The sequence below is a fragment of the Gavia stellata genome, chromosome 22 (genome assembly GCF_030936135.1).
Source record: "Gavia stellata isolate bGavSte3 chromosome 22, bGavSte3.hap2, whole genome shotgun sequence".
NCBI lineage: Eukaryota > Metazoa > Chordata > Aves > Gaviiformes > Gaviidae > Gavia > Gavia stellata.
The window spans coordinates 11,691,669-11,718,370 of NC_082615.1; the positions used below are offsets into that span (position 1 = coordinate 11,691,669).

Below are 26,702 nucleotides of genomic sequence, written 5' to 3' on the forward strand. Positions count from 1 at the left end.
TTCCAAGGAGTTATTGCAAACAACCGCGAGGGAAGACACGGATAAAGGACGTGCAGGAAACGTCCCTGTCCAGCATGGGGGACATACCATGTTCCTCGCTGGAGCATCTCCATTTGCCTCCGACTGACCCAGTTGCTCATGGCAGTGATGGAGGAGCAGCCAGTGGTGCTTGGCCACCCTTACTTATTGACAGGGCTAAGGAGAGAGCAGCTGAATTATATATTTCAAGGAGGCAAATAAATAACAATCTCCACTTCATCTCTTCCCTTGGCCTTTGGTTGAAACTTCAACAGGTTTTAAGAATCTCTCACACACGAAATACTTTTTCTGTGGCTTAATGAGGGGTTGGAAAACAGATTTTCAGTCCCATTTCCACATCATTGGTGCTCACATGAACATCTAGCTTTTGGTTTTCTCCAGAAACTAGGGCTTGGCTAAAGCTGTGCATTTACAAACTGGATGGTGGGCACAGCTCAGGCGATTGCCTGCCCTGTCGCTGGCACTCTGCTTTGAGCATCGTGCAACGTGGTTTTATGCAGCTTTACCAAAGAGTTACCAAGACGTGCAACCCAACCATGGAGGCAGAAGTGATGAGAGAACTTCCCTTGTGCCTCCCCACCCCAGCCACCAAGCCACTGTCACCAACACCAGCCTCCCTATCACCTGTAGATCTGTCCCAAAGAGATTTAAATCAAAAAGGCACAGTCTGATCCTGTACTTTGACTGCCTGTGTGACAAAACTCAAAGGCTTTCATGCAGCCAAAGCCCATGGAGGAAGGCAGTGGTGATGCAGGAGGCACTGTGGTCATGGCTGTGGAGATGCCACAACAACCCAAGGGAAGGCAAGTGGGGCTGCCTCGGGGAAGCGGCTGCCCAGGAAGATACATTTGTACTACTAAAACCACGAGAAGTGGCTAGTTCATGAATTTATGGCCCTTTGTGTTTGTTCTTTTTGACTGATGACTTGATTTCCATTTCAGCTGAAATGGAGCCAGCTTGTAAAAATGAGTCCAGGTACAGCCCTGGCAGCATGGCTTCTCCCTCAGACCCACTCGTTTAAAATATACTTTGTTATCTACGTGTATTTTAATTTTTAAGCACAATGATTTGGCCAGGAATCTCAGGCGTCTTTGCTTGGTGACTGTTGTTTAGTCTAGAGGTGGTGAGTGTTTGACTGCGGGGACGCCAGGAATGCACCCGGCCTTCCCTCTCCTCTTATGCTTGGCTGGGGCGTCCCCACTTGTGGGATTCCTCGGTGGAGAGACCTAGGCAGAATTAAAGACTTTTCACCTTGAGAACTGATAAGTGGTGATGAGCTGTTGCTGGGGTAGGTGACTGAGGACCAAAGGAGATGAGCAAGTCCATCACCAGCTGTTGAGCTCTCATGTGTGCCAAGGTAGTTTTGTATCAGCTCTAACCATTATGTGTGCCTTAACCTTTAACAATTTGGAAGCATAAATAATAAAGCTGTGAGATGATCTTTAATACTTGTTAAAAAAATATTTTCCCCCTTTTTTGGTCATCCTAAACATGAGGTTGCTACATCTTCTACAGCAGCAGTGGCTCCGGGTGACCCTATTCTGCCCTGGGTGCCATGAGGAGCTTTAAGATATCTTAGTGTTTATGTGCCTGGGTCCAGGCGTGTTAATGGGCGAGGTTTTCAGAGGTTTGGCTATTTCCATCTGGCCTGCAAGGCTTGAACTTCTCTTTGACAGCATCAAGTCTACCATTGCTTGCTGAAATAGGGGCTGGAACTGGCCTATGGATAAGAGATGTCCTTTGCAGTTGAAGACCCAAGTCTTTGCATGAAGAGCTGTCTCCTGCTGGGCGTTTCCAGGGCATCTGGGACAAAAAAAAGTTAATCGTAATTTCTTGGTTTTGCAAGAACCATCTTAGTTTGGGGTTTTGCCTCTAAGCCATGGCGACGGGTCCTTATCCATTGCAAAGTGGGCATAATGGCACTTTGGTGTCAGGCGAGACGTTGGTTGTGCAGCCGTGTGGTACAGGGCTCAGTCCTGCAGAGCCCGCGAGATGCCGATTCACTCTTCTTCCATGGAAACACAGCAAGCGTTTCCATTTTGCCCTCATTTTAGTGGGGCGGGGGGGGAGGGGGGGGGCGGGGACGTTTGCTTACACAGTTGAGTACAGCTGATAGGGGAAAAGCAGATCATTTGGCTTTCAAAACCTTTCAAGAAATCAGACAAAAAATCTTTAGGAAAGACAGGAATAGTAAATGAGACACTTTTATCTCTTAAAAAAGTGAGAGAAAGAGGCATTTCCCGCCTGTGAAATTTTACCAGTAAATTATATGCTAAAGAGTGTTATTTGAAAGAAAGTGTTGCTACATGGCTATTGAACTCAGCTTTAATAATAAATTGTGGTGAAGACAGAACTGGTTAATATCCTTTGAAGGAAATAGGAGCTTTTTGTGGCAAGGAACCATTTACTTTGGATTATATCATAAAAAGTTTTTGACTGCAATGAAAAGTCTGGAGGCTGGGGAATGGGATTTTCCTTCAGAAGCAGAAGTTTGTTTTCTGTTACGGCATATGTGGGTAGTGAATTCCTCTGTCTTCCTTTCTTTATTATTCTCTGTTATGCTTCCTACCCTTTTGCTGTGAAACTTTGAAGTTTCCTTTTTCAATATTGATATTTAACGCTGCCCTAATTGAAAGGGGCTAGCACCATTAATCTCTCTGTACGCTCTGTCAGTGCTGGTGGGAAGAGGTTAACAAGCCCATTGGAAGTTGTATTTTTCTCCCCTCCCTCAGGAATCAGGTTTAAGACCTTCACGGGGAAGTATTTAATGTGTTTTCAGTAAGTCAAGTCTTCTTTTTCCTATTACAGTTTTGCTTTCAGACCTCACTTCGTTCTCAGCATTGACTTTTTTGGGCTGGTTGAGTCAATGCCCGCGCAGAAGGCACGCAGGGTGAGGAGCTGGGCGCCGAAGGTTGCAGTGATGCTGCAGCTAACTGCTTGCATTACTGCTGTCCTGATCGGTGCGTTTGCTGAGAAAGCAGAGTTTTTTTAAAGATGGCAACTTCTCTAGCACCAGTCGGTTCAATATTTACTGTGGGTAATTGCTTTGCTAAAAGAAAATAGATTTAAGATTTTGCTTAATGTTATAGGTAGCTTGGATGTTTTGCTGGATCAGAACTCGGTTCTGGAGATGCCTCTCAGCATCGCTCCAAACCAGTCTGGTTTTTTCCCTCAATTATTCTTAAAACCTGGCTTTTGACGCAAGTGCTTGTGGAAGTCTCCGTGTGGAAAATTGCAGGGAGAGCTCTCAAATGAGCTTTAGCTTGCAGGCTCAGAGACCAGAAAGCCACCAGTGGTTGTTTACACAGAAAACTCAGGACTTTTTGGATGCTGGGGAGCAGATGCGTGATCCCATCTGTTGATCAGCCAGGACTGTGAACCTTCTGCAGAAGGAGCCATGTTTAGACTTCACGCTTTGTATGATGGCTCATTGGGGCTTTCCTTACTGCAAATCCCAAGGAGTTGCAGTGAACCCCCCGCACTGATGCTCACGCCCCGGCTGGTTTGTGCCTCGGGATTGAGCCTCGTGCTGTCATTTTGGTGTCTGAGACACCCGGGGCTTCTGCACAGCTTGAACGTGGATGCCTGGTGTCTGCCATGGGTTGCTTTTGTGCTTCAGCCTGCCTCTGAGTTGGGGACTTCTTTATTTAACCAGCTGTTTTTATCAGATTTGCAATCTCCAAAAGCCCGATTTCTCTGTCAGATAGGGCTGAAATTGGCCAGTGGATTTACACTTGCCACAAGGGACGCAGACTGTCAAACACACACGCGGTGATTTTCTTCAGGAAACAAAGCTAAAAATAATAATGGTTCATAAAAACACTATGGAAAATACTGGTTTTCTAGTGGATGGAACAGGTAACATCCAATTTTGTATGTTATTAAGCTGCCTCCACATTTTAAGCTCCTGTACAGATGACTTTCTCTGCAAACTGCGATTTCATACAGTGTCATCTTTCAAAGCCGATGTCTGCTGTGGTAAACTGGGGGATTTTATTTTGGCAGTGAGATACTTGCTTGGCAGTTGTTATTGAAGATAACTGATCTTGGGACTTCCAATTGTTTTTTTTCTTAAAAAGCATCAGTGTTTGCCTTTGGGGAGAAACTACATCAAGCATGTGTGACCTGGACCCTTGTTTTTCAGAGCGGCCGCAGAGCCTTAGCCGAGCTCCCCCACATGCGGCTGGGAGCCGGGGAGCTGGGGCGTGGGGCGAGGGGGGGACCCCTGTTCCCGCACCCCGCTGCAGCCTGCCGGGGTGGCAGCCACGGCTCTGTAGAGCGGTGCCAACCGCTGCTCCATGCTTCTGGTTTTAAGGCAGCGTCATGTTCGGGATTGCTAATGCTTCCTGCAAGACACTGGCAGACGCTGGCCCCAGAAGACTTGGAGAGACAAGCATTTTGCATTTTGTAACAAAAGGAGCTCAGAAACTTTTCCTGATCCAGTTGAGAGGCATGAAATTGCCTGATCGCAGCCCGAGACTTTCATTAAATAACCGTGCGGTGAGCCGCGGTGCGGAGGTAGCTGCTTTCCCCCTCCTCACCGTGAGCTAATCCCGCAGGAGCTGTTGGTGCTGCAGGTGCGAGTCCCGCCCGTGGCAATTCCCGTTTGCAATCCCTTCTCCTGCTGCTCTCGTGAAATCCCTGTTTTCTTCTTGTGACTGTTGTTGCTTTCTTCTTTCTTGAAAAGAAAACCCCAAAGAACGTTAAACTGTGTCTGTGTCTTGGCAACTCGAATGCGCGAACAGATTGTGCTTCAAAAAAATGGCAAAGTTTCAAAATATTGTATTCTGTGAAGAAGAGACAAGGAAAATAAACTCCCCAAAGTGCAGATTTTATTTCACCAGAAGGCAGAAGGCTTTTAATATTTATTTGGGTTTGGCATTTTGCTACCTAGTTCTTCTGGTGACACCACTTGTGAACCATGATAAGATTAAATGCTGTACAACCTGTTCTGGTTCACGTTCAAATTAGGTTAATTTTCAGTAGGTTCGTTTTCACCCTCCCGGAGCAGCCTGAGAGCAGGTTCCTGAGGTTGGGGTACAGCACATGGGATTGTGCAAGCAAATCCACGAAGGAAAAGAAGAAAAAAGGAAAGAACAGAGCAAATTTGTGCTTGTTTCTCTTTCGATTTTGGTTGTTGGGTTGAATGTCATTGCAGCAGTGTGGATGGATGGTCGATGTGTAGAAGTACACCAGGAGACGGCTGGTGAGTGTTAATAGGAAGAGTTCAGCTCTAGAGCTAAAGAGGCAGTTCCTGCCTCCCTGGGCAAGTCGGCGAATTTCTGTGTCGTGATTCCCACGTGCAAAATAAGGATGAAGATGTTATTTTTCTTGTGCCGGTGGTTGTCTCATTTGCTTGAACTGTGAGAGGATGCAGGCAGGTTTTTGGAGGCAGAGAGGTCACTGGGATGGCAGACTTAGAAATTGCCAGAGAAACAGGGTTTTTGTTTGCCTGCACTGCAAGACCTGTATTTTTGAGATTCCTTTTTTAGCTAAAACATGACAACGTCAAGAACATTGTTACCCATTTAGCATCTTCTTGGATCCGATGTGCACTTGGCACAGCTTGGGCAAGAAATGGTATCTAGAGCATCTCGCACAGCAGGGCTTACTTCTCAGTTGTGCCTTCTAGAGACCTTTGTAGTACAACGAAGAAAACTAGAAGGAAAAGGGTCAAAGAACAGCTCTGCTAACTGTTGAAATTCCTCCACTTGTTTTGACAATGATTTTTACTTCCTTCCAGACCAGCTTTTACCTCTTGGGAAAACTGAGAGCTATTCTCCATGCTTCTGAGTGACCTTGCTTCTTTTATTTTGCCTTTTCTGTGCTAGACTGGAAGCTCCTCGGAGCAGAGAATTGGCTTCCCCCCCCCTGCCTTTTGTAAATTTGCAGTTCTGATGATTTCTAATAACAATAGTGAGTGTGCACAGTGGTTTCCAATAAATGCTTTTCCCACAAGGTGTCAGCTGGGCTGTCGCTGCCTGTCCCATCCTGGAATGACTCTTTTCCAAAAGGAGCGAGTGCGATCCTGTCTTTCAGAGCAGACAAGGGGAAAAAAAAAAAAAAAGATTGGCAGTCTGAATTGACTAATTGCTTCAAAAAGGTTGTTTTCAGTTCTGGGTGCCTGCACTTCGATCTAGCACCTCTCCGGCACTGGGATGCACAACATCTATTGACGTGAGTTTGTGTCAAGAGGAAGCACAAACTCAAACATGTATAGGTAAAGTTTGAAAGAGAGTGTTGGGAATAGAGAGTAAAACTCATGCTTAAAAGACAGACAGTAATTGATACAAATTGTTAGGTTAAAAATGTTTAACGCCTAAATTAGATGCTTGTGCCGGTTTTGGGGACCAGGGATTTTATTACACAGCCAAACAGCCAGATGTTTACCTTGGGGTTTTGGTGACATGACTTATGTTTTCAGGTTATTTTATCCATGAATTCAAAACCCCGTGCTGAAATGTGGCTGTATATGTTTAGTCATAAAAAGGTTCTTGTATTTCTCTAGTCTGCCTGGCTCTTGTCTGCCGGCTTGGGCCCCCTTTACAGGAGAGCCTGCATTTGAACTACTTCAGAGCTTGAGCTTCGTCCAGCTCAGAAAAGCTTGGCTGGTCAGTGTGAACAGAAACAAATGGCTTTGAAGCCTGCAAACTTAAATTCTGCTTTATTTTTGCTGGGTTTGCACAACTTTAATGACCAAGAGGTGAAACATCCATTTAAACAGAATCAGAATTGGGTTTTGGACTTTCAGAGTCAATTCTAAAAAGATTTTTAATCCTGCCAGGGTTCGCAGTTACGTATCTGGAATGGTTTAAAATCTAAGAAGCATTTTAAGGGAACCTACATGGGTAGGGCTGATGAAGGAGAAATACCTTTCACTTTGCATTTTCACATGGCCTGCCTTTGCCAGAGCTCTTGCCTGTTTTCTGTACCAAGCTGGCAGCCAGACCTTGCAGGTCTAAATGAAGCGTTACTGAACAAAGGCACTTTATGTTTTGAACTCTGTGCCCTGAGTCTACACCACCAGCCTGGCCGGGCATTTATGTTAAATAAGGTCAACAAATATAGACAAGCTGTGTTTTGCAAATTAAAACAAAACAAAACAACAACAACAAAAAAGCCTTTTTTTAATTCTGCCTCTTTCTTGTTTCACAGGCAAGAAGAGAAACCCTGGGCTGAAAATTCCTAAAGAAGCATTTGAGCAACCACAGACAAGCTCCACGTAAGTCTGCAAACACTAAGGCAGAATAAAAAGAAAACCACGAACCCCAGCTGCCTTCCAGCCTTCGCTAGCGCCTGCGCTGCCACGGCCAGGGGCAGGCGGCCGGTCACGGCCAGCACCCGGCGCTCGTGCTTGCAGGTCTGGGATAACGGGGACCCTTCACGAGGAACGGGGGCAAAACGCCTAGGTTAATTTTGGCACCATTAGGGAGGATAATAACTTAACAACCCTTGCATTTCTCTTGCAGTCCCAGGTACAACCAGAGGGTCTCAGCCCATCACCCTCTACCCATCACTGCCCGTGGTACATGTCTCATGTGCTGCTTAATGATGTGCCCAGAAAAAGGAAAAAACAGAATGGGCACCTGATTTTAACTGATGTGGCACTTCTGCCACCCAGTTTGAGTAACATACATTTGCTCAAGGCATAAAAATGCATCCCCTTCCCTACGTACTCAGCCTTACAAAAGAGAACTCTGTGTTTTTAAGGCAATTTGTGCAACTCCAGCCTGCTTGGCTTTCTTTGCTTGCTTCCTTGAGGACTGACTTTTATGAGCCTGTTAACCCATGCTGTATGACTTAGGTAATAATTTACAGTGGTTTTAGATCTTTATGCCTGTTTAACCCATTTTTCATACGGGCTGGCAGAGATTTGATGCTTGCCACCTGGCTTGCCTTTTGCATGAATCTCTCTGGGTTCCTGCACGGGGACGTTGGATGTGAGAAATGCCAACTCCAGCAGCTGCCTTCCTGACCCCTTTTTAGGGTGACTTTGTGGATCTTGGCTGTATCTGTTGATCCTGCAAAGCTAGGACACTGGTTAGGCTGCTCAGGGCTGCGAGGGCTGCTGGCCTGCTGGTGCGAGGGGATGGCCTGGGGGTGGGGGACCATGGGCGTTGTATTTACTCATTGAGGGAAAATCGATCTTTGTAAGGAACATTTCACAATTTTCCCCTTTTCTCTCCTGCAGGCCACCCAGAGATCTAGACTCCAAAGCCTGCATCTCTATTGGCGAGGAGGTAAGGCTAGGAGTTATGGTGAGAAGACGACCTCTGGGGACAGAGGACCATCCTGGGCTGGCTGCTGTGGGGCTGGCTGCTTGTCCAGGCGGGCTGCTCATGGGATTGCTTAATTTCAGCCGAAAGAAAGGGCAGCTTAATAACCACTAGCTATTTCAAAATTGTGGCCCATTTTGTGTGAAATGGGGGGTCGGTTGCTGGATGAATAAAAGCTAGGAAGAGCCAGGCTGGGAGCTTGTGTGAGCCCTGACAGTCACCTTCAGCCTTAGAGAGCCAACCACCGTCTGGTGTTTGTGCCTCTCCAGCAAGAGCTGTCTGCGTGGCACCGACGGCCCCATGGCCAGCTGCGGTGTGACCTACTAGTTATCACCGCTTCGATGAACGTGCCCCCAGACACTCACCCTTTGCATCCCATTACACCTGGGTCCCCTGCATGTTTTCCACCTTGGACATTCCTTTCTTGCCTCAATAGGGTGCAGCTAATCCCCTGGAAATAACGATTATAAAACAAGGGAATTGCTAACAGCAGATTTTACTCTCCTTAGCAGTTCCTTTGCTGATGTAAAGTCTTCATCCAAAGTAGTTCCCTTCCCTAATAATGAAGGCCATCTCGTCAGGAGTCTAACTCAGGGTAGATCTTCTCGTCCTGGAAGGAAATCCTTCTGCCAGCGAGGAAACCAGTCCACCTGATGTTCTAAAAAAATAGCAGGGAGAAAACAAAACCGAGGACAGCTCTTTTGATAGGAGAAAATGGCACAGCAGCAGTCATAAAAGCACTTTAAAGCTGGGCAATAAATTTATTAGGTGCAAAAGATAGGCCTCGGTGTCAGTGAGTTAATTTATGAAGTGAAATGCTAATCCAATAGTGTTTTATAATGTCTATCTTTGGATGCTTTTCTTTCATTCTGGATTTTATATTTTCCCTGGCGTGAAGCAGGGGCTGGAAGGTGGAGAGAGCGTGACATGCCTCTGGAGCAAAATGGTGCAGCACCGAGGCAGAGAAAATGCCTGCTGCTAGAGCGAGTGCCTGCTCCAAGAAAATCATTTCTCCCCTGCAGTCCCAGGGATGAGGAAAAGCTCCAGCTCTCCAAAATGCTCCATGCACGGAGGCAGAGAGCCCATGTTGGACGGTGCAAAGAGAAGCGCACTTGTAAAACCCAGAGCTCAGTCTTTTTTACGGATGCAAATATGTGGCTGTCTCGGAGGGACTGATATGCCATGGCTTGCATTTCCCATAGATCTGTTACTTGTTTCTCCAGCCAAGTTCCTTTAGGACGTGCTCCCTCTTCCACCAGCCTTTCTACACTCACCCCTGCTCCCTAGGGACAACCACTTTCTCTCCTCTCCCTTTAAACTTTGCTGCTAAATTTAGGAGTGGCCTTGAGATCGTCAAAGTGCTTTTTTGGAGAGGGTCCTGTTGAACAGTAGGAGCAGTGTCAGGCAGTCAGAGATGCTTAAATCTCTGCCGTTACACAAAAATGTTTGTCAGGGCTCCTTTTGCAGGCAACGTAGCTGCGAGCGAATGACCGGGAGCCCGAGCGTACAGTAACGCAGTGTATGGGCCCTGCACGCCGTGGCATCCCCAGCCAGCACATTTCAGGCTGCAGGTTTTTTTCTGCTGTGCCGGCAAAAAGCGGTGTGGGATTATGCACCGTGAATCAGTTCATTATAACCCGCTTCTTTCTGTAGGATGATTGACTGATGTGGTTGTGCGTTCAGCAAACAGAATGGCTGGTTTTAGTAGCAAAGGCATATTTTAAACATCCAAAAATAATAATAAGCAAAAAATAGAGCTGCTGCACAATATCGCGGCAGAAAGGAGTAGGGCAGGTTAGAATGCAGGGCTCCAAACAAAGTCATCCTTTGTGTAAGGCCAGGAGAAAGAGATCTTGAATGCTAGACAAAATAAATCCTCCGTGGTTTAAAAATGGGGCACACGCAGCTGGTATTTGGCCCATCTACAGGTCTGGAGAAATAAGCTTTTACAGGCCTTAAAAAAACCTGGAGATATTTCCATGATTGTTTGTGGGAGGAGGAGGATGGAAGGAAAAAACCAAAAATAAGACTGAAGGTGATTCCTAGGGGAGAAGCTGCCATGGTGTTTTCCATCGCAGCCCTTGGAGGATGGAGAAGATGAAAGTGCTGTCAGCTAAAGGTGGCTGGGAGGGACGCTCGGGTGCGGGTGGCCGGGGGAAGAGCATCCCACTGAAGAAGCGGTCCTTCCTGCGCTCGCCTTCAGGATGGATGTCGACACAAGCTCCCTGCTCATGCCATTACGAGGCACGTCTTCTTCAGAGCTCTGCTAATTACTGCACAGTAGTTAATCCTCCTGACAGCCCCTGAGGACCATGATCTTGTTCCTAGCCTCTTGAACACAGATAGGGAGGGGGATGCACAGAGGTGAACTTACGTGCCAAGCAGGGCTAGATTTTAGGGGCGTTCCTCTCCTTGCATAGCACGTACGCACAGTGGCCACCTTCGTGCTGATGTTTTTTTCCCCTGCAGAACTTTGAGGTGAAAGCTGATGACCTGGAGCCCATCTCCGAGCTGGGACGAGGTGCGTACGGGGTGGTGGAGAAGATGCGGCACATGCCTAGCGGGCAGATCATGGCAGTGAAGGTAGAGTGAGCCTCCCGAGGTGCTTTCTGTCTGTATCGTTGTGTGTGGACACCCTCTGTGCTCTCGCTCATGCACGTTTCTATTCTCGCTTGTTCTGATGCATGCCTTTACTGGGATCAACTTCTTTCCTTATGGAATCCTCTTTCTACACAGGGGCAAAGAGTGCCAAGGTAGATTTGGGCTGTTTAACCAAGAAAAGGGGTGTGTTTCAAAAGTATGATGCTCAACGTGTTTCCAGCACTGTGGTACATACAAACATATTGTTCATCTATGTCTGCAATATTCCTGTTTTCACTAGGATTTCACAAGCTATTTGCCATCACTTTTTAAATATGTGTATTTTTTTCTAACATAGATATACCCTCAGATTCAGGACTCTGCACACTAATTGTAATTGTAAAGAAGAGTGTACTGTAAATTTAATTGCATAAGATAATTTTCTTCAGCTGGGACTTTTTTAGTCTCTTTGGAACAGGGAGTTTTTGTTGGCATTTTCACATTTTTTCTGCTACAGTGGGATCTTGATTCGTGACGGGCTTGTAGATACTGTTATGAAAAGTTTTCCTAACCAAAGTTTAGACTCATAAGCTTGCAGCTTAGGGAAATAGTAATGGGAAAATTTGTATTTTGGGAAGGACCAATTTTTGCTTGGCTGAATTTTAGCTCAAGTTTCCTTTCAGAATAAGAAAAAAGAAAAAAAAAGATGCAGAGCTGGAAGCTATGAGCAAACTGAAGGAAAATTCTTAGCTCCTCAGTTGTGGACAGACTTTGCGGATGCTGGGATGTGTCTCAGGGCCTCTGTGCTTGGCATTTGGTCTTCTTGTTTGCTTTGGTGTTCATCAAACTGCAAAAGACCTCTCTGAGTATGATGGAACATCTGAAGAGGGTATGGCAGGAACATTCAGGCTATTACTTGCATCTGCGATGCTGAACAGTTTAATTCTATCACTCTGCTGACCTCGAGTGGCTTTGGCCAAGGAGCCTGGAATATGCGTGTGACCTGTGTTGGACCGTGTTATGCCCCTTTGTGGTGCTTCCCAGCTGAGGGTCTCCAGGTATTTCACATAAATGACATCTCTTCCATGGGAGACTGGGAAATGTCCGTTTTCCAAAGCCATGGAGAGCACATGGGCTCTGGCTGCAGGGCTAGAGCCCTCTCCCATGACCAAAGTCTGCTGATGTAAATAGATGTCCACTGCAGCTCCAAAATTCACAGGTTTCCACCAGCCTAGAATCTGATTTCCTGCTCCTTTCTCCTCTCCCAAGCCACAGTGACTTTTGGCTGTTGCAAAAAGAGTGGCATTTGCAGGGAAGAGCAAAATCACCTGAGTTTGGGCTGAGACGAGAAGACCCCTTCATCCACCATTGCCTTCTGTGGCACCAGGGTGCTCCTGCCACAGGTGCTGTGCTTGTGATGTGTCTATGACAAAGAGATATGATAAAAGGGTAACGCAAAGATGTGTGATAACAGGGTAAAGGCGTGTTGTCAAGGCACTGTGGCCAGGACGGGTATGGCTGTGGTGATTCTCCTGCAGCAGCAGCAGCAGCGTGATACAGAGGTGCTGACAGCCAATGCTAAAATGCTTTGTCTTCCAGCGGATCCGAGCCACAGTGAACAGCCAGGAGCAGAAGAGGTTATTGATGGATCTGGATATCTCCATGAGGACAGTAGATTGCCCCTTCACTGTCACCTTTTACGGGGCGCTTTTCCGAGAGGTATGGCATCCCAGCCACGCTGCCCCTGGGAGACTAGATCCTCCCTCAGGCTCTGAATTCCCATGCCTAGACTCCCTCCAAGTGCCAGGGGTTTAATTTCCATGTAGATGTGGAGACTTGGTACAATACAGATTTGCTCAATCCCAGCCTATGGATCTGTCATGTACAGTTACTTCTTGGCGAGCGAGGAGAGATGCAGTCCCACGTGAGGAGGAGCCAAGGGCAGCCAAGCCCCAGTGCCAGGGATGTGCGAGGCCCCTGTGCCGAGACGTTGGGCCCTTGGTGGTGGGTTTGAGTGATGGGAGACAACGAACTCACAGCCTGAGCCGTTAGTGTTAATATTGTCCTGACTTGCAATGAGAAAGCCACATGGAGGAAAAATGTGGAAAGGTCTGAAGAGCAAGATTTATTGTAGAGTTTTAAGCACAGCTCTGCAGAGCTGAACTTTTCCTGGCTGAGCATTTGCAGTGACCTGAGCATGTAGGGAACCTCAGTCCCGATAACTTTTAGGACTCCTAAATCACTGGGAATCTGCTTTGGGAAAAGACAGCAGAAAATACACCCTAAATGGTGGTGGACAGCACTTCATTCCAGCTGGGGAGGAGGGAAGAGAAAGCCCAGTACAGTTTTGTTGGATGACTTTTAAAAGACAGGGAAGAGGCAAACAGGCCAGCAAAAGGCAAGTGCCAAAGAAGACCTTTGCGTGTGAAAGGAAAGGAGAGGATGCTTTGTTCCAGTGGGCAGATATTTGCTTTCCTTATCCTCCAGGGAGACGTGTGGATTTGCATGGAGCTGATGGATACCTCACTGGACAAGTTCTACAAACACGTCATTGACAAAGGCCTGACGATTCCTGAGGACATCTTAGGAAAAATAGCCGTCTCTGTGAGTATTAGCAGGGTGAGGAGGGAAGGGAAAGGGTGTTTCTCTTCTAAGCCAAGTCCTACATGACCCAGTCTCCCTGCTGTATTTGCACCGGGAAGAGCATGGTCCACGGGCCAGCCCACGTGGACATTCCTAGCTGGCTTCCAGTATGTGGTCTGAGGGGATGTTATTTATAAGCCATAAATAACCCAAAATGTGCCTGTACATGTAATTGAGAAGTGGCACGTTATACATGGAGAGGGCTCTGCAGCTCCTTTGCTTTCTCATTAGGGTCCTGGTGCCCCTGGTAGATCCCTGGGTACCTGCTGTCACCTTGGGCTGCTGTGGGGGTGCAGGACTTGGGGAAGATGTAGTTCCTTCCCTCCAAGCAGGTCCAGAGAGGATGAGTCAGGTGAAGCCAGATAGCATTTCCTCCCCGTCATGGTGCTGCCAGCTGTGATTCACTCTAGATTTGTTGTTTCAGATCGTAAAAGCACTAGAGCATCTACACAGTAAGCTCTCCGTGATCCACAGAGGTAAGTGCCAGGCACACAGCCACGACCGTGCTGGTGTCTGTCTGCCCTGCGCCGTGTGCTCTCAACCTCACAAGGGCTAGTCTTGCAGCCAGGCACAGGGCTCCCAAAATACCCGAGATGAGATGGGCCTTTGAGAGCAAAAATATTCCCCAGCATCTCATGACTAGCAAAACCTAGTCAGAGGAAATGTCTGCTGGTGTTCTCTTTAAAAACTGCATGCTGGCCCCAGCGTTTCCCCGAGGTGGAGGAGAAGCGAGCTCCAGCCTGACTGTGCTGGCAGAGAAAGGGCTGTTTCCCCCTGGGCTGCATTTCTCTAATGCACAGCCTAATCCATGGTCAGCTTCAACACCTCTGCAAAATTAAAACAGACTTTTCCGTCTGACCTTGGTGGGCTTTGGATCAGGCTGTGTGAAGGCTTCTCCCCTAGCTCAGCAGCTCCATGTTGACATGCAGTGAGGGGCATCTCCATGCTGGCGTGATCTAATCCTCATCCCCTTCTGTGAGCTTCCCCGAGCACTGGTGGGGCAGAATAGTTTCATACCTAAAATAGCCTCAAGTGAAATCATAAATACCCTCCTTAAACTCTCCTGACATTTTCTCCTCTAGAGCATCTCAAAGGTGCCATGAACACACTTAAAAAGAAACAAATTTGCAGTGTTGCTGCTTGACACCTTTATTTTTAAAGGGTCATTTTCAATTTGCCATGAGAAGGAAAAAGCCCTCTCTGGAGCGTGTGACTGCTGGGGAAAGGAGTGTCTGAAGTGAAGAGCTCAGCTCTAGCAGGCAGTCACATCTTGTACATTCTGCGTGTGGCTGGGGGTTGAGTTTCTGCCTTCTGTATCATTTACAGTAGGTGGAAAATGCTGCCCAGCTTCTGGATTTCTGTTTACTTGTTTGATTTCCACTGAAAATTGTCTTATTTCAGCATAGTAACAGATGGGTGAGGATCTCGGATACCTGAAGCTTTTGATTGCAAAATGCTGATTAGAGAGCAGATGTTAGTGAACTGTAAACTACCCAGTTCTAATAAGCAGGACTCAAAAGCAGCTTCTGGCCTCCTTCGGATGGTGTTTCAGCTCTTCTATTTAATAGTTTACCACATGTAGACAGAGGACCTTCTTGACAAAGAGACCTCTTATTTCTGGGTGGCAACAGGGAAAGGATTTTGAGGAACAGTCCTGGGACAAGAGAAAACCAGGTAGCCTGCGCTACCTGCGCTGTGTTGAGATTTCATCTGGGATTAGCCTTGCAGGGAGGGACTGCCCGCTGCGCAGGAAAGCACCTCCATGCTCTGGTGGATATCACTAGCTTTTTTCTGTGCCTTAATTTCCCTTTCTGATAGTGATTATAACTGCCTTCATGAGCATGATGCAAGTGTGAATGCACCAAGGACTATAAGGCTGTGATGGGAAGCAGATAAATCTGGCAGTAATAAATAGATGAGACACTGGCCTGATTTCCATAAGGTGTGGAGCACCCACACGCCTGCTGCTGTTCACATTGCCTTCAAGCTTGATATCCTTAAAATTAGAGGCCATCTCTGAAATCATGATCTTTGCTTAGTTTACTGCTCCCTCCTTCCCCTGCAACCCCTGCTCTTCTTCACCCTTTCCTGCCCACCCCTCATCCTTTCCCCATGGGTTTTTCCTTTTGCTGGCATTGAGACCAGCTCCAGCTGGGAACTCGCCAGAGCTCCAGCCGTTTGCAGACATCCTCTGGAGATGCCCCCAGCCCTGCTGAGCTCTTCCCCTGTGAGCACTCTGATGTCCATGGCCATCCCCTGCCGCTACGTGCAGGGTTACGTCCCACTCCCCCAAATCAGAGAGAGGAGTCTGCAAGTGAAGGGACGCTTGCAGGACATATGACAGGCCCATGAGGCAGTCACCTGAACTTGCAGTATCTGCAGCCAGCCGGGTTTCTGGCGTGCACAAAGCGCAGGGGTTTGCAGGGGCACCTTTGGTGCCCTCTGCTGATAGGGAGCTCTTTGGCTTTTTTTGGCTTGGCACAGCCACCCATGTGTGACAGTGACTGTGGTATGTGTTCCTTCTTGCAGATGTAAAGCCCTCTAACGTGTTGATCAATACGCAGGGGCAGGTGAAAATGTGCGATTTTGGAATTAGCGGTTACCTCGTTGACTCGGTTGCTAAAACCATGGATGCAGGATGCAAACCCTACATGGCTGTAAGTTGAGCCGCGGAAAAGCTGCCTGTGAAAGCTGCTGCGGGACAGCCAGAGGAACATGAGCCTGGGCATCGGGTCATCCTAAAGGGGGAAGGATCAGCCTCCGGCATGTGTCCTGGGGACTCGTTTTGGAAGGCGTATCCCTGAAGTTACTTGTAAAGGGGCAGAGAGGGGAGACAGATCTCATGGGTCAGATCGGATCTCCTGGGCACAGATTCCTGCTGCCTTCTCACCTCCCTGTGACCTTGGGGAAGGCTCTGCAATTACTCTGTGTTGCATTTTTGCTGTTTGCCCTGTGGGGACAATAGTACTTTCCACCTGGGAGGAAAAACAGTCCCCAGGGAGTGGGTCCCTCAGACTCCCCCTGGGAGGTGCTGTTCCGGATTCACTCTCTGTGGAGCACTTGCACAGGGTGAAAAATGGTCCTGGAGAATTGGGGCTTGTCACCTGCTATGTGCCAGATGTGCTGGGTCAGCTCCACCACCCCAATCCCTGGTGCAGGTGCCATCTGCTTCTGGTGACCCCTTTCACTGCCTGCCCTTACTGGCAAGGATGTGGAACCAGGTCTGGCCCCATGACACCCAAGGGAACAAGCTGGTGGCATGGGTTAAGTGGTCCTGGCCTGCCACCCTGAAAGACCCACCTGAGGTCGGTGAGCCCTTGGCGCAGGCGTCGCACTGGGGCCATCCCTGTGCCTCAGCTGCCTTTTTGTCTCTGTTCACAGCCTGAAAGAATTAACCCGGAGCTGAACCAGAAGGGGTACAGCGTCAAATCTGATATCTGGAGCCTGGGGATCACGATGGTAGGGTGACCTGGGGGCTCGCAGTGATGCCAGGAGGGTTGAGTGTTGCTCGTGGATTCATTTTCCTCCCCATAGCCCCGCTGACACTGGTAGCACCGGTTCCCTGGGAAGGTGGCAGGGTGGGAATGGGACTACAGCTCTGGGGGTACCAGGGAGCACGCTGCAGGGTTGAGGGGAGGGAGGATGGAGCTGCTTTGTCAACTCCTTGCTGTCTTCGGACGCATTGGTGGGGTGCCACTCCGGTGGGGACCACCCTGCTGCGGTGGCCGCGGGCTGCCGGGAGATGGCAGCATGGGCTAAGGCGAGGGCGTCCGGCGCCGCACGTCTGTGCCTTGGAGCAGGTTGGATTTCAAGCCCCAAAAAATACTCCCAGCGCTTAGCAATTAGCAAAGTCGCCCTCAGAAGAGGAGGGATGGGTAGCGTCTCCCACGCAGCGTTTAGGGGGAATCCGTCAGCTTGCAGAGTTATAGCACAGTTACCCTTTGCAACGTGGGGTTGTTTTTTAACTTCTAACCTTTCCCAGGCGACATCTAACACGAGGGTAACGGAGGATTGAATATGGAGACCGCTGGGCCTCCTCAGGCCTTTCCCTTTTTCTGGGGGAGGTTAAGCAAGACGTTGTGGCCAGGTGGGGTGAGGAAATGCCACTTATTTGTGCAGGGCCTAAAAAGCCCACACCCCTGGATGGGCACACAGGAATCCGATATCCGTGGGGCGGGAGGGCGAGCTGTGGGGCACCTGCCCCCCATGCCTGAGGCACGGGCTCTGTCTCCCCAGATCGAGCTGGCCATCCTGCGCTTTCCCTACGACTCCTGGGGGACGCCCTTCCAGCAGCTCAAGCAAGTGGTGGAGGAGCCATCGCCGCAGCTCCCGGCAGAGAAATTCTCGGCGGAGTTCGTTGATTTTACCTCGCAATGGTAAAATACCCCCTTCTGCCCTGCTCGCCCTGGTCCCCCTCACCCCGGCCCTGCTCGCCTCCGCCATGCTATGGGGAGGCCGAGGAGGGCAGGCACTGGCGGCCTCCCGCGTCCCTGTCCCCGCAGGCGTCTCTCTGGGGTACAACCCAAATTTCTGAACACAACATCCCCCCGGGGGAAGGAGCGGGCCTTCGTGCCCTCACTGAGCCATGGGGGCTGGGCTGGGGCCTGGTGCTCTGCGGGCAACGTTGCCAGAGCACCGGTGATGGTGGTTGTGGGGGTCTTCCCCGCCTGAGGTGGCAAGGAACAGGCTCAGTCGCTTTGAGGGGGCACGCAGGAGGAAGGGATTTAGGAGACTTTCTCAATCCAATTGCTCCCACATCAACAGCACAGGGTGTCTGTGGCCGGCCCGGCAGCACGGGCCGGTGCAGGCAGGCAGGCCCACTGGGCCCCTTGCATCCCTGGGGCTGGCACGGGGCAGGGATGGGGAGCAGGGTGCAGAATGGCTGCATCCTCCTGCCTCCCGCTGCCAGGGGACACAGCTCTGAGGGCAGGGACGGTGCAGACTTTGCCCCGCAGTGGCCCCCGTTGACAGCTGTCCCACTACCGGGGCCCTCCGGCTGCTGTGCTGCTTTCCGTGGGACTCAGAGCTGGAAGCAGCAGGAGAGTTTGGCTGTGGTGTAGGAAAAGGGTTGGAGCAGATGCGCGCTGTCTGGAGGTTGCGAGAGCTGCATAAAAGCACAGGCTCTCCCAGCACCCGAGGAGACTCACAGCTGCCCTCATCGTATGGTTCAAAGAGAGCTGGCAGCGGCCCCGTGGCTCCTGACTGCTTCTCCCTCCAGCTTCCCTGGAAACCGCCTGGGAGGCGTTTTTATTTTCCAGGCGCTGCAGTGCCATCCGCGGCTTGCCAAGTTGGCAGGTGGATGGTGGGTTTGCGTGGTAGCCAAGAAAGGACGGCAGATCGACAAATACAGAAATGTGAGACTCTTCCTGAGCTGCCAGCGTCAGGGCCTGGAGCCTGGCCGGCTCTGCTGTGACCCAGGAAGGGGATTATCAGCCACTCCTGCCCAGGGACTTTAAGTACCGACACTCAGATTCTTCAGAGACTTGTTCAAACATGTTTTCGAGGACCCCGTGATTCAGCTGCATACCTCTCTACCGACCCGTGCTGGGGAATACCTGCCTGTGCCCACACTGCTCTGTGTCTATCAGAGGTGGGAGCTGGCTTGGAAAAACCCTGTCACAAAATGCCCACCGTTTTTGCAAGGCCCACGCTGAGATTTTGGACCAGCTGCCTTTCTCCCATGCTGCTGGCTCACTACTTGTTATTGCAAAGTTGCCTGTTTGTGCCAGGCAGGCTGTTGTTCCCCACTGAATATTTTGATTTTGCAAGCACGGGGTCTTGCAGCTATAGCTGTAGGCTGATTTAGGAGTAAGATATCCACAGCCGTTCATGACGGTTGCGGTGAGAAGAATGATCCCGCTGAGCAGCACTCATGTCTTGAAAGCTCATGCTTTGGGGAGCACGTGGCAGTTCGTCTCCTTGCAAATCCTGTCCCTTAGGGCTGCTGAAGATTCCTCAGCACCAGTGGAGTGGCAGGGACTGGGAAAAGTGAGCTCTGGCTGCAGATTGCACCAGTTTTGTGTTGTTGGAGTCTGAGATTTCTTCTTACACCGAACCAGGTCACATCACCTCAGTGTATCAAGATTGCCGGGGCTGAGGGCTGTCTCAAATTCAAGAGGTCGCACAGTGACTCACACCATCTGCTGCCTGGGGCAGCGAAAGTCCGAGTACCTGTAGCCACTGCAGGGAAGTTCCTGGGATGTCTGGGTCAGGATCAGATCCAAATATGGCTCTTCATTCCTGAAGATTTACATTGATTTCAGTAACTTGTCACCAGATTTCCTGGTATTAGTAACCTGGGAACAAGGTTTTTGTTGTGGAGAGTCTAAATTAGGAGGATTATACCCAAATCCTGCTTCTGGACACACCTAACCTTCAAATTCACCTTAGCATCTCAGCTTGGGCTGCTTTTGAGCTCAGAGGATGTGACACATCCCGTACCTTCAGTTCGGCAATATTGGCACGTATCGTTACTAGGTTCCTCTGTTCATTCACAACATGACACTAAACATGAGCCCGCTACACACAGCAAGCAGGAAATATCTATTCAGTGTGTGTCCTCCGCTTCCTCTGGGCTCCGGCAAATCCCAGCAGAGGAGCAACTTATCATCGCTGAGGTTCTCACTTTTGTTTTGCTCAGTGTGACACCTTTTCCCCGCCACCGACGTGTACGTGTGTGAAGATCTTTTCAAGTTGCTCCAAGTGTCTTTCCCCTAAATACACTGTCAGGAAGTGAGTAGAGATTACGTCCTGTCTTTTAAAAGCTATTTTCTGCTGGAGGGAAACCAAAATAACTTCCAGCTACAACCCTCCAGAGCCATCTGTTGTAGGAGAGGAGAAAAAAAGGATGTCCCATGTAACCGTCCCCACTGATAACAGCATGGTGATAAACAAATAGTTGTACACGTGCTTCAGAGCCACTCGGTCACCGCTCCCAATCCAAGGTTGGAGGCTGTATCCATTCCCTTAGTCGCTGTCTTACTGGTTAGTACCCAAAAAACCAATTGTACCTGGCCCCCAGCAACAGGCAGTGTCTTGACTGGTATATATGGTGTCTCTGGATCTCTTGTTTGACCTTGATTGAGCTCACTGCACTTGTGTGTACCCAGCACTGTGTGCCATACGGGGCCCATGTGCAGGCTGTGTTGGCTGTAGGTGTCCTCAAGGCCTTAGCTGTTCACTTAACATAGGGATGAGTAGTTGAACTTATTCTACAGGGACTTGAATCCTTGCTTTTTTATGGTATAATTTTATGGCCTTGCTTAAATTGCATACAGAATGTAACTTTGAAATTTTTTCTTCTTTTTTTTCATTAAAGCTTGAAGAAGAATTCCAAAGAACGGCCAACATACCCAGAGCTTATGGTGAGTGTGCCTGCATTAAGCAGCGTATTGGTTCAGAGCTGAGATGGATTACAATGAGATGCTGAAGACAGGGTTTCCAATGATGACTGATGATTTGGGATACTTAGCACCTCTATTTTCATAACAGATGTGAGAATCATGGCACTTCAGGGTCTTGGGAGGGTGACTGCAAATCAGAGATGCTCTTGGAAATGTTGTTCAGATGCTATTCCAGTCAGATCAAGGGAGAAAAATATGTGAAAGCAGTTAACAGATTTGCTAAGGGACAAGAATGAGGCTGTGAAGAGTCAGTAAGTGAGGATAAAATCCTCTTCTTGGGTTTGTGTGATGGCTTCAGACACCTAAGTGAAATGGATGCACCATGGATGCTGCACATGGGCTGCAGGAGCTGAGTGGCCTGCTAGGCTTTACTGTCATGGTGCCTTGGAGAGGAGACTTTTTGGACAGAGTAATTCCTGAATGTTAGGGACAGAGACGAGTCTGTGACTAATAATTCCGGTTATTGAATTTCATCTGCTGTTTAGAGACTGTTTGCTGTGAGCACGTCTAGGATAGAGGAATAACCAAGGAAGAAAATGCTGATAAAGGCTTACAACAGGGGAAATGCAAGGCAGTGCAGGGCTTTGAGGTCAGATGCTCTCAACTGCTGATGAACTCCCAGCAGTGCAGACACTGGTGTATACTCAGCCAGAGCTCTGGGCTGGAGCTGGCAAGAACAGCGTCTGTGGTGAGATTTTTCTGCTAGGGTTCCACAGCTTCATGGCCTCTCTTCTCTCCTGACTTTCTGGTATTGATCCTGGTGCTCCTAATAGCCGGCAAAAAGCAGGAGAGCTTAGGAGGTCAGTGTTTCACTCCCATAAGCATCTAGTCCCTTTTTTATTCTCACCTGATTCACAGCTTGCTAAAGGCAGGAAGGTGCCTGACTTTGTTATTTCTGAAGATCCTGACCCAAATGCTTGCCTGTCCCTACATGCCCACCCCTGTCCGGTGCCACTGGCAGGATCTTCTGGGTTAAGGGTGGAAACTGCTGCAGAATTTCCTCTGGCATTGCTGTCTCCTGCCCCATAACTTACAGGACATGCATTATGCCGTCCAGGGAGTCAGCATCATTGCTACCTCATGCTGTCTGCTCAGAGGTGTTGGGACCTCTGTGGTGTGAAGGTGCTGGGGTTTAAGGTGCTCTCTAGCTGCAAGACATGCTGGAAATCCATGTACCTTTTGAATGTGAGTTGTAAGCAATGAATAATTCCTGTGGCATTTCTTGCTGGGCCCTGTAATGCAATTAGACTATATATAGATCTGATTTACACACAGTGTGCCCAAATACTGATTTCAAACAAAGGGAGGCCCGAGGTTTATGGCTTTTTTTTTTCTCCCTTTTTTTTTGTTTATTATTGAATAAATACATATATATTTTAAGCAAATTTCTGAAGTTTGCCAAATGGCCTTTTATCAAAAAGGTTCACCAGAGCAGCTCTGTCTGTTGCAGCATTAATACCCATTGGCAAGCGAATGCATTTCTATTGAATTAGGTTCTTGGATCACCTCTCCAGAGTATCTCAATGCTGTGGTATTTTATGGCTGACATGAATGTTGTGCGGTCCTGTGGTTAAGGGTTGCTGTTTTGTTGGGGTTTTTTTCTCCCTCCTCTCTCTCTCATGGCATTAAGTTGCGGTACTGGATTGGACTTGTCATTTAGACCAAGACTTCTCCCTTGCTTTCCTGTGGAATTGAGGTTTCTCATGGAAAATATGACTCTGTGCTATCTTGAGCATCAGGAAAACTGATACGGATGCTTAATTTCATTTTAAAACCCACTTCCCCAGGTGAAGTGGAGCATGAAACTACTGCAGGACCGGTGGTCTGTACATTGCATGGAGCACATCCCGCCTGGCATGGGGTGTTTTGTGCTATAACTAGACTCAGTCATTACAAAGGGGTTGGGTTTACTGAGAGACCACCACGGGGCTGGAGGCTACCGTTGCCACCCATGTCATGCTTGCGGGTGCTTCCAGGCTGCGGTAGCTGTGCTTTGGGTGCGACTTAGCTGGGGTGTGAAAGCAGTGGCATCACGTTGGGATAATAACACAGCAGGCCATTTGGGTCATCTCTCCGAGAGTTATTCAGGACACTTCGATTCCCGTGACTGTCTGACCCAGGGAGACCTTAAATTATGCCTGGATCCTTGCCTCAACCCATTTCAGCTCTGTTTCCCACATAATTGTGCTTCCTTTTCCTTGCTGGTGTGTCTTTTGGTCGCTTCACGGTGGCTCAGAGCTCCCTCTTTTTATTCACTGGATAACTTTCTGCTCAAGGCCACCTTGGAAAGTCTCATTTCTTTGCCCCTCTTCTCCCTCCACTTGGCCACTGCCATAAATGTTCATTGAAATAGCCAACGCTCAGGGACTGAGGTGAGGGGCAGCTTTGAAAAACCCTGGAAACCCCAAATTGTCTTTAAAAATCTGGCTTGAAATGAGATGGTCAGGAATCAAACCAAGCTCCCCCAGCCTGCATATGGGAAGCACAACAGCATTCATTGAGGTGCTGGAGCGTGTCCAGAGAAGGGCGACAGAGCTGGTGAGGGGTCTGGAGCACAAGTCTTATGAGGAGCGGCTGAGGGAACTGGGGGTGTTCAGTCTGGAGAAGAGGAGGCTGAGGGGAGACCTCATCGCTCTCTACAATTACCTGGTGAGGTGGGTGTTGGTCTCTTCTCCCACGTAACTAGCGATAGGACAAGAGGAAACGGCGTCAAGTTGCGCCAGGGAGGTTTAGGCTGGATATTAGGAAAAATTTCTTTACCGAGAGAGTGGTGAGACACTGGAAGAGGCTGCCCAGGGAGGTGGTGGAGTCACCATCACTGGAGGTGTTCAAGGAACGTGTGGACGTGGCACTGCGGGACATCGTTTAGTGGGCATGGTGGGGTTGGGTTGATGGTTGGACTTGATGATCTTACAGGTCTTTTCCAACCTTAGTGATTCTGTGATTCTGTGATTTTGCACAGAGTGGAGGTCACCTGTGAGCCCTGCAGGGCCCCAGCTGCCTTTTGGTTCTTTCTGACACCCTCCATACACATAAATACAGTTAACTGCCAGGACAGTGAATGTCAAACAGTGTTTGGTGATTTCAGGTGGAAGTTGGCTGATCTCAGCTGATGTGTTGCAGCCCCTGACAGCAAACAGAGTCACTGGTGGTGGCAGAGAGGGGCTTTGCTGTTGCTGTCAGGGGGCATTTGGTTGTGTTTTTTTTCTCCTTACACATATTTTTCTGTTTGTGCTGAAATGTAGGCAAGATTTTCTGGCAGGATGTCTTCCCATGTTGGTCACGATTAAGTAGTTAAACATACAGCTGTGGATGTCTTTCCAGCCGGGATGGCTTTCCTCTTTGCGGTGGTTAGGGGTTAAGTAGCCATCTCCTGCTGCGAGTATGAGCAATTGCAGGGAAGAAATGAGACTCAAAAGTCACCAGAGGGTAAATACACAGATAAAGCAGGAAACTGAGGGAAAACCCACTGCAGTCAGCCTTCTTGCAAGGTTTTCCCTGCTCCCGTTGGAGCTGGCGCGTGGTGGGGTGCGTAACCACTGTCTCAGGAGGAGCACGTCTCCTCCCGGGGCACTGCAGAGCTGCGAGCCAGCGTGTGCCGAAGGGCACGACGTGCTAGAGATGGAGGCCGTGTTTTTTGATACTCTCCCTTGCTTCGAGACCAGCCCAGCTCAGCCCTCCCAGCCAGGGCAGGGTTTAGAGGGAATCCGAGAGGGCAGCACAAATCTGCAGCCTTCATGAAGCGGCCCCTTGGGCTCCCCGACTTCCCTCTGGCTGCAAAACCTGGAAAGCCCAATATTATGATACTAGCGACAAAATCTTTTTCACTGTCTTGAAGATTGTCTGAAAAGGTTTTAGGTTTGATCCTCAGCATTGTGAATAATAAACTTTTCTATTTGTTCTCTCTTTTCCTTCCCAGCAACATCCTTTCTTCACCCTGCACGAATCCAAAGAGACAGACGTCGCCTCTTTTGTCAAACTCATCCTGGGAGACTGAGAACTGGACTTGTAAATGAATTGCCCTTCTGTGGACTGGTGGGTGCAGGGGAGGGGCGCGTGGCAGGACTTGTCATGAAAGCACCAACAGAAAGTCGCCGTGTTTTGTTTTGTTTTGTTTTTATTCTGAGAAACCCCCTCCTCGCCGAAGTTTTTAAAAGGGTTCTTTGGTATCCATAGTGACATAGAACGAGCTGGTTAGTGAAATGAATTTTAATAAGGTTGGTAACCTTAAAACAAAAACAAAACAAAAAAAAATTTAAAAGAGTGATTTACATATTTAATGACAGTCGAAGTCCCTCTTCCTAACTTTCTCCTCATCCCCCTTCCCTTCCCCCTGAACCAGAATTTGCTTTGTCATGGTAATAGGTGCTATGGTAGTCATGAAGTTGTATGTAGATTTATATTTTGTCCCTTCTATTATTTTAATATTTATGTTAAGTGCTTGATGGAATAGATTTCTGTTTTATGTGAGGATGAATGCGTGGTGACGATGATGATGCTAAATGAGGCCACAGCAAGCAATAGTTGTAGGGCTTTGCTGGGGAAAAGGTGTCAAAGGAAAAGAGAAAGAAGGGAAGAAGTGTCTGTGTTGTGGAAAATATTTAATGTGCATCGTAAAAAGAATTTATAAACACGGATCTCAGCTCGGCTCCTTGAGCTGCTTTCGCAGGCAGGGTGCAAGGCAGCATCACTGTAAGGGAGGGAGGCCCCAGCGTCGCGCGAGGTCACCTCTTCTCCGGACACCATGCTCCGAGTCCAGCCGGTGCGTCCCGGCCAGCCTGCTGCCTGTGGTGCGCTGCCAGCCTCCCGCCCGGCGAAAGCCCCTGCCCTACGTCCCACCGACTTACTCTGCTATATCAGGCGGGTAATGAGGTCTGGAGTGGGAAGACGTTGCTGGGACAGTGTCTGGGAGAAAAGCCCCAGAGTGAAGTAGATTGTCAGATAAGTTGCACAAAGATCAGGAGGAGGCTGTGGTGGTCAGTCCCCACCTGCCTGCGAGCCCAGCAGCGTTGCAGCGTCTGGGGCTCCCTTGGCCTGGGGATGAGCTGCTTTGGGCCTAAAAGGGAGTTCCTCTCTCCTTCTCCACATGGGAAAGGGTAACTGTCTGCATAGCACGACATCTATGAAAAATGGGGTATCTCAGTGCGAGTTTCCAGGGCTCTCGGCACTGCATCGGCAGCAATCCCTCTGCGCTTGCCCACAGACTTTGGGAGCGCTAGCGAGCTCCCCTGGAGCCTGTGCCGGCATGCGGTTTGGGCCGTGTCCAGCTCTGGCCGGGATGCTGAAGGCAGCCAGGAGCACTAGGCTCCAGCACGGGCTGCAGGTGTCCCCCACAAGAGCTACAGCCTGGGAAACCACGCAGGGAAACCACAGCCCACCGATACCAGGAGCTCGTTGCTGTTGGCCGGCTCCTCAGAGAAAAGCTGCTAGCCAAAGGCAGGAGTGTGGGGACTGTCGGGGTGGGAGGGGAAGACAGCAGATCACGCTGCTTTTAGGTAACATGGTTACTGTCTAGAGAAAGGGGGGACCGTGCACTGCAAGGTGTTGCTATGAGTCTGGAGCAAGGTCACTGGCTCCAGACTGATGCTGGTTTGACTGAGCCAAACGTGCATAGCTGCCTCGCTCGGCTATGAGGTCCTTTGCCTTTGCCTGTCGCTCCTTCCCCCAGCCCTGCGAAGGAGAGTGCCTGTGCATGCGGCTGCGCCGGAGCATGCATGCGTGCCTCATGCCCCTCCGCATGCTTCCCTTCCCCATCCATTGC

The 26,702-nt window shown here is 49.2% G+C and overlaps 1 protein-coding gene across 1 annotated transcript; it reads left to right on the plus strand.

Moving 5' to 3' along the window:
• The first annotated feature begins 6,251 nt into the window (after positions 1-6,251).
• On the plus strand, positions 6,252-24,985 carry MAP2K6 (mitogen-activated protein kinase kinase 6). Its single transcript, XM_059828398.1, has 12 exons — positions 6,252-6,259; positions 7,160-7,261; positions 8,231-8,279; positions 10,785-10,898; positions 12,495-12,614; positions 13,383-13,499; positions 13,963-14,014; positions 16,068-16,195; positions 16,920-16,997; positions 17,775-17,914; positions 20,857-20,902; positions 24,861-24,985. Exons 1-12 carry the CDS (start codon positions 6,252-6,254, stop codon positions 24,936-24,938), a joined length of 1,032 nt encoding a protein of 343 aa, XP_059684381.1. The 3' UTR covers positions 24,939-24,985.
• Positions 24,986-26,702: the final 1,717 nt, after the last annotated feature.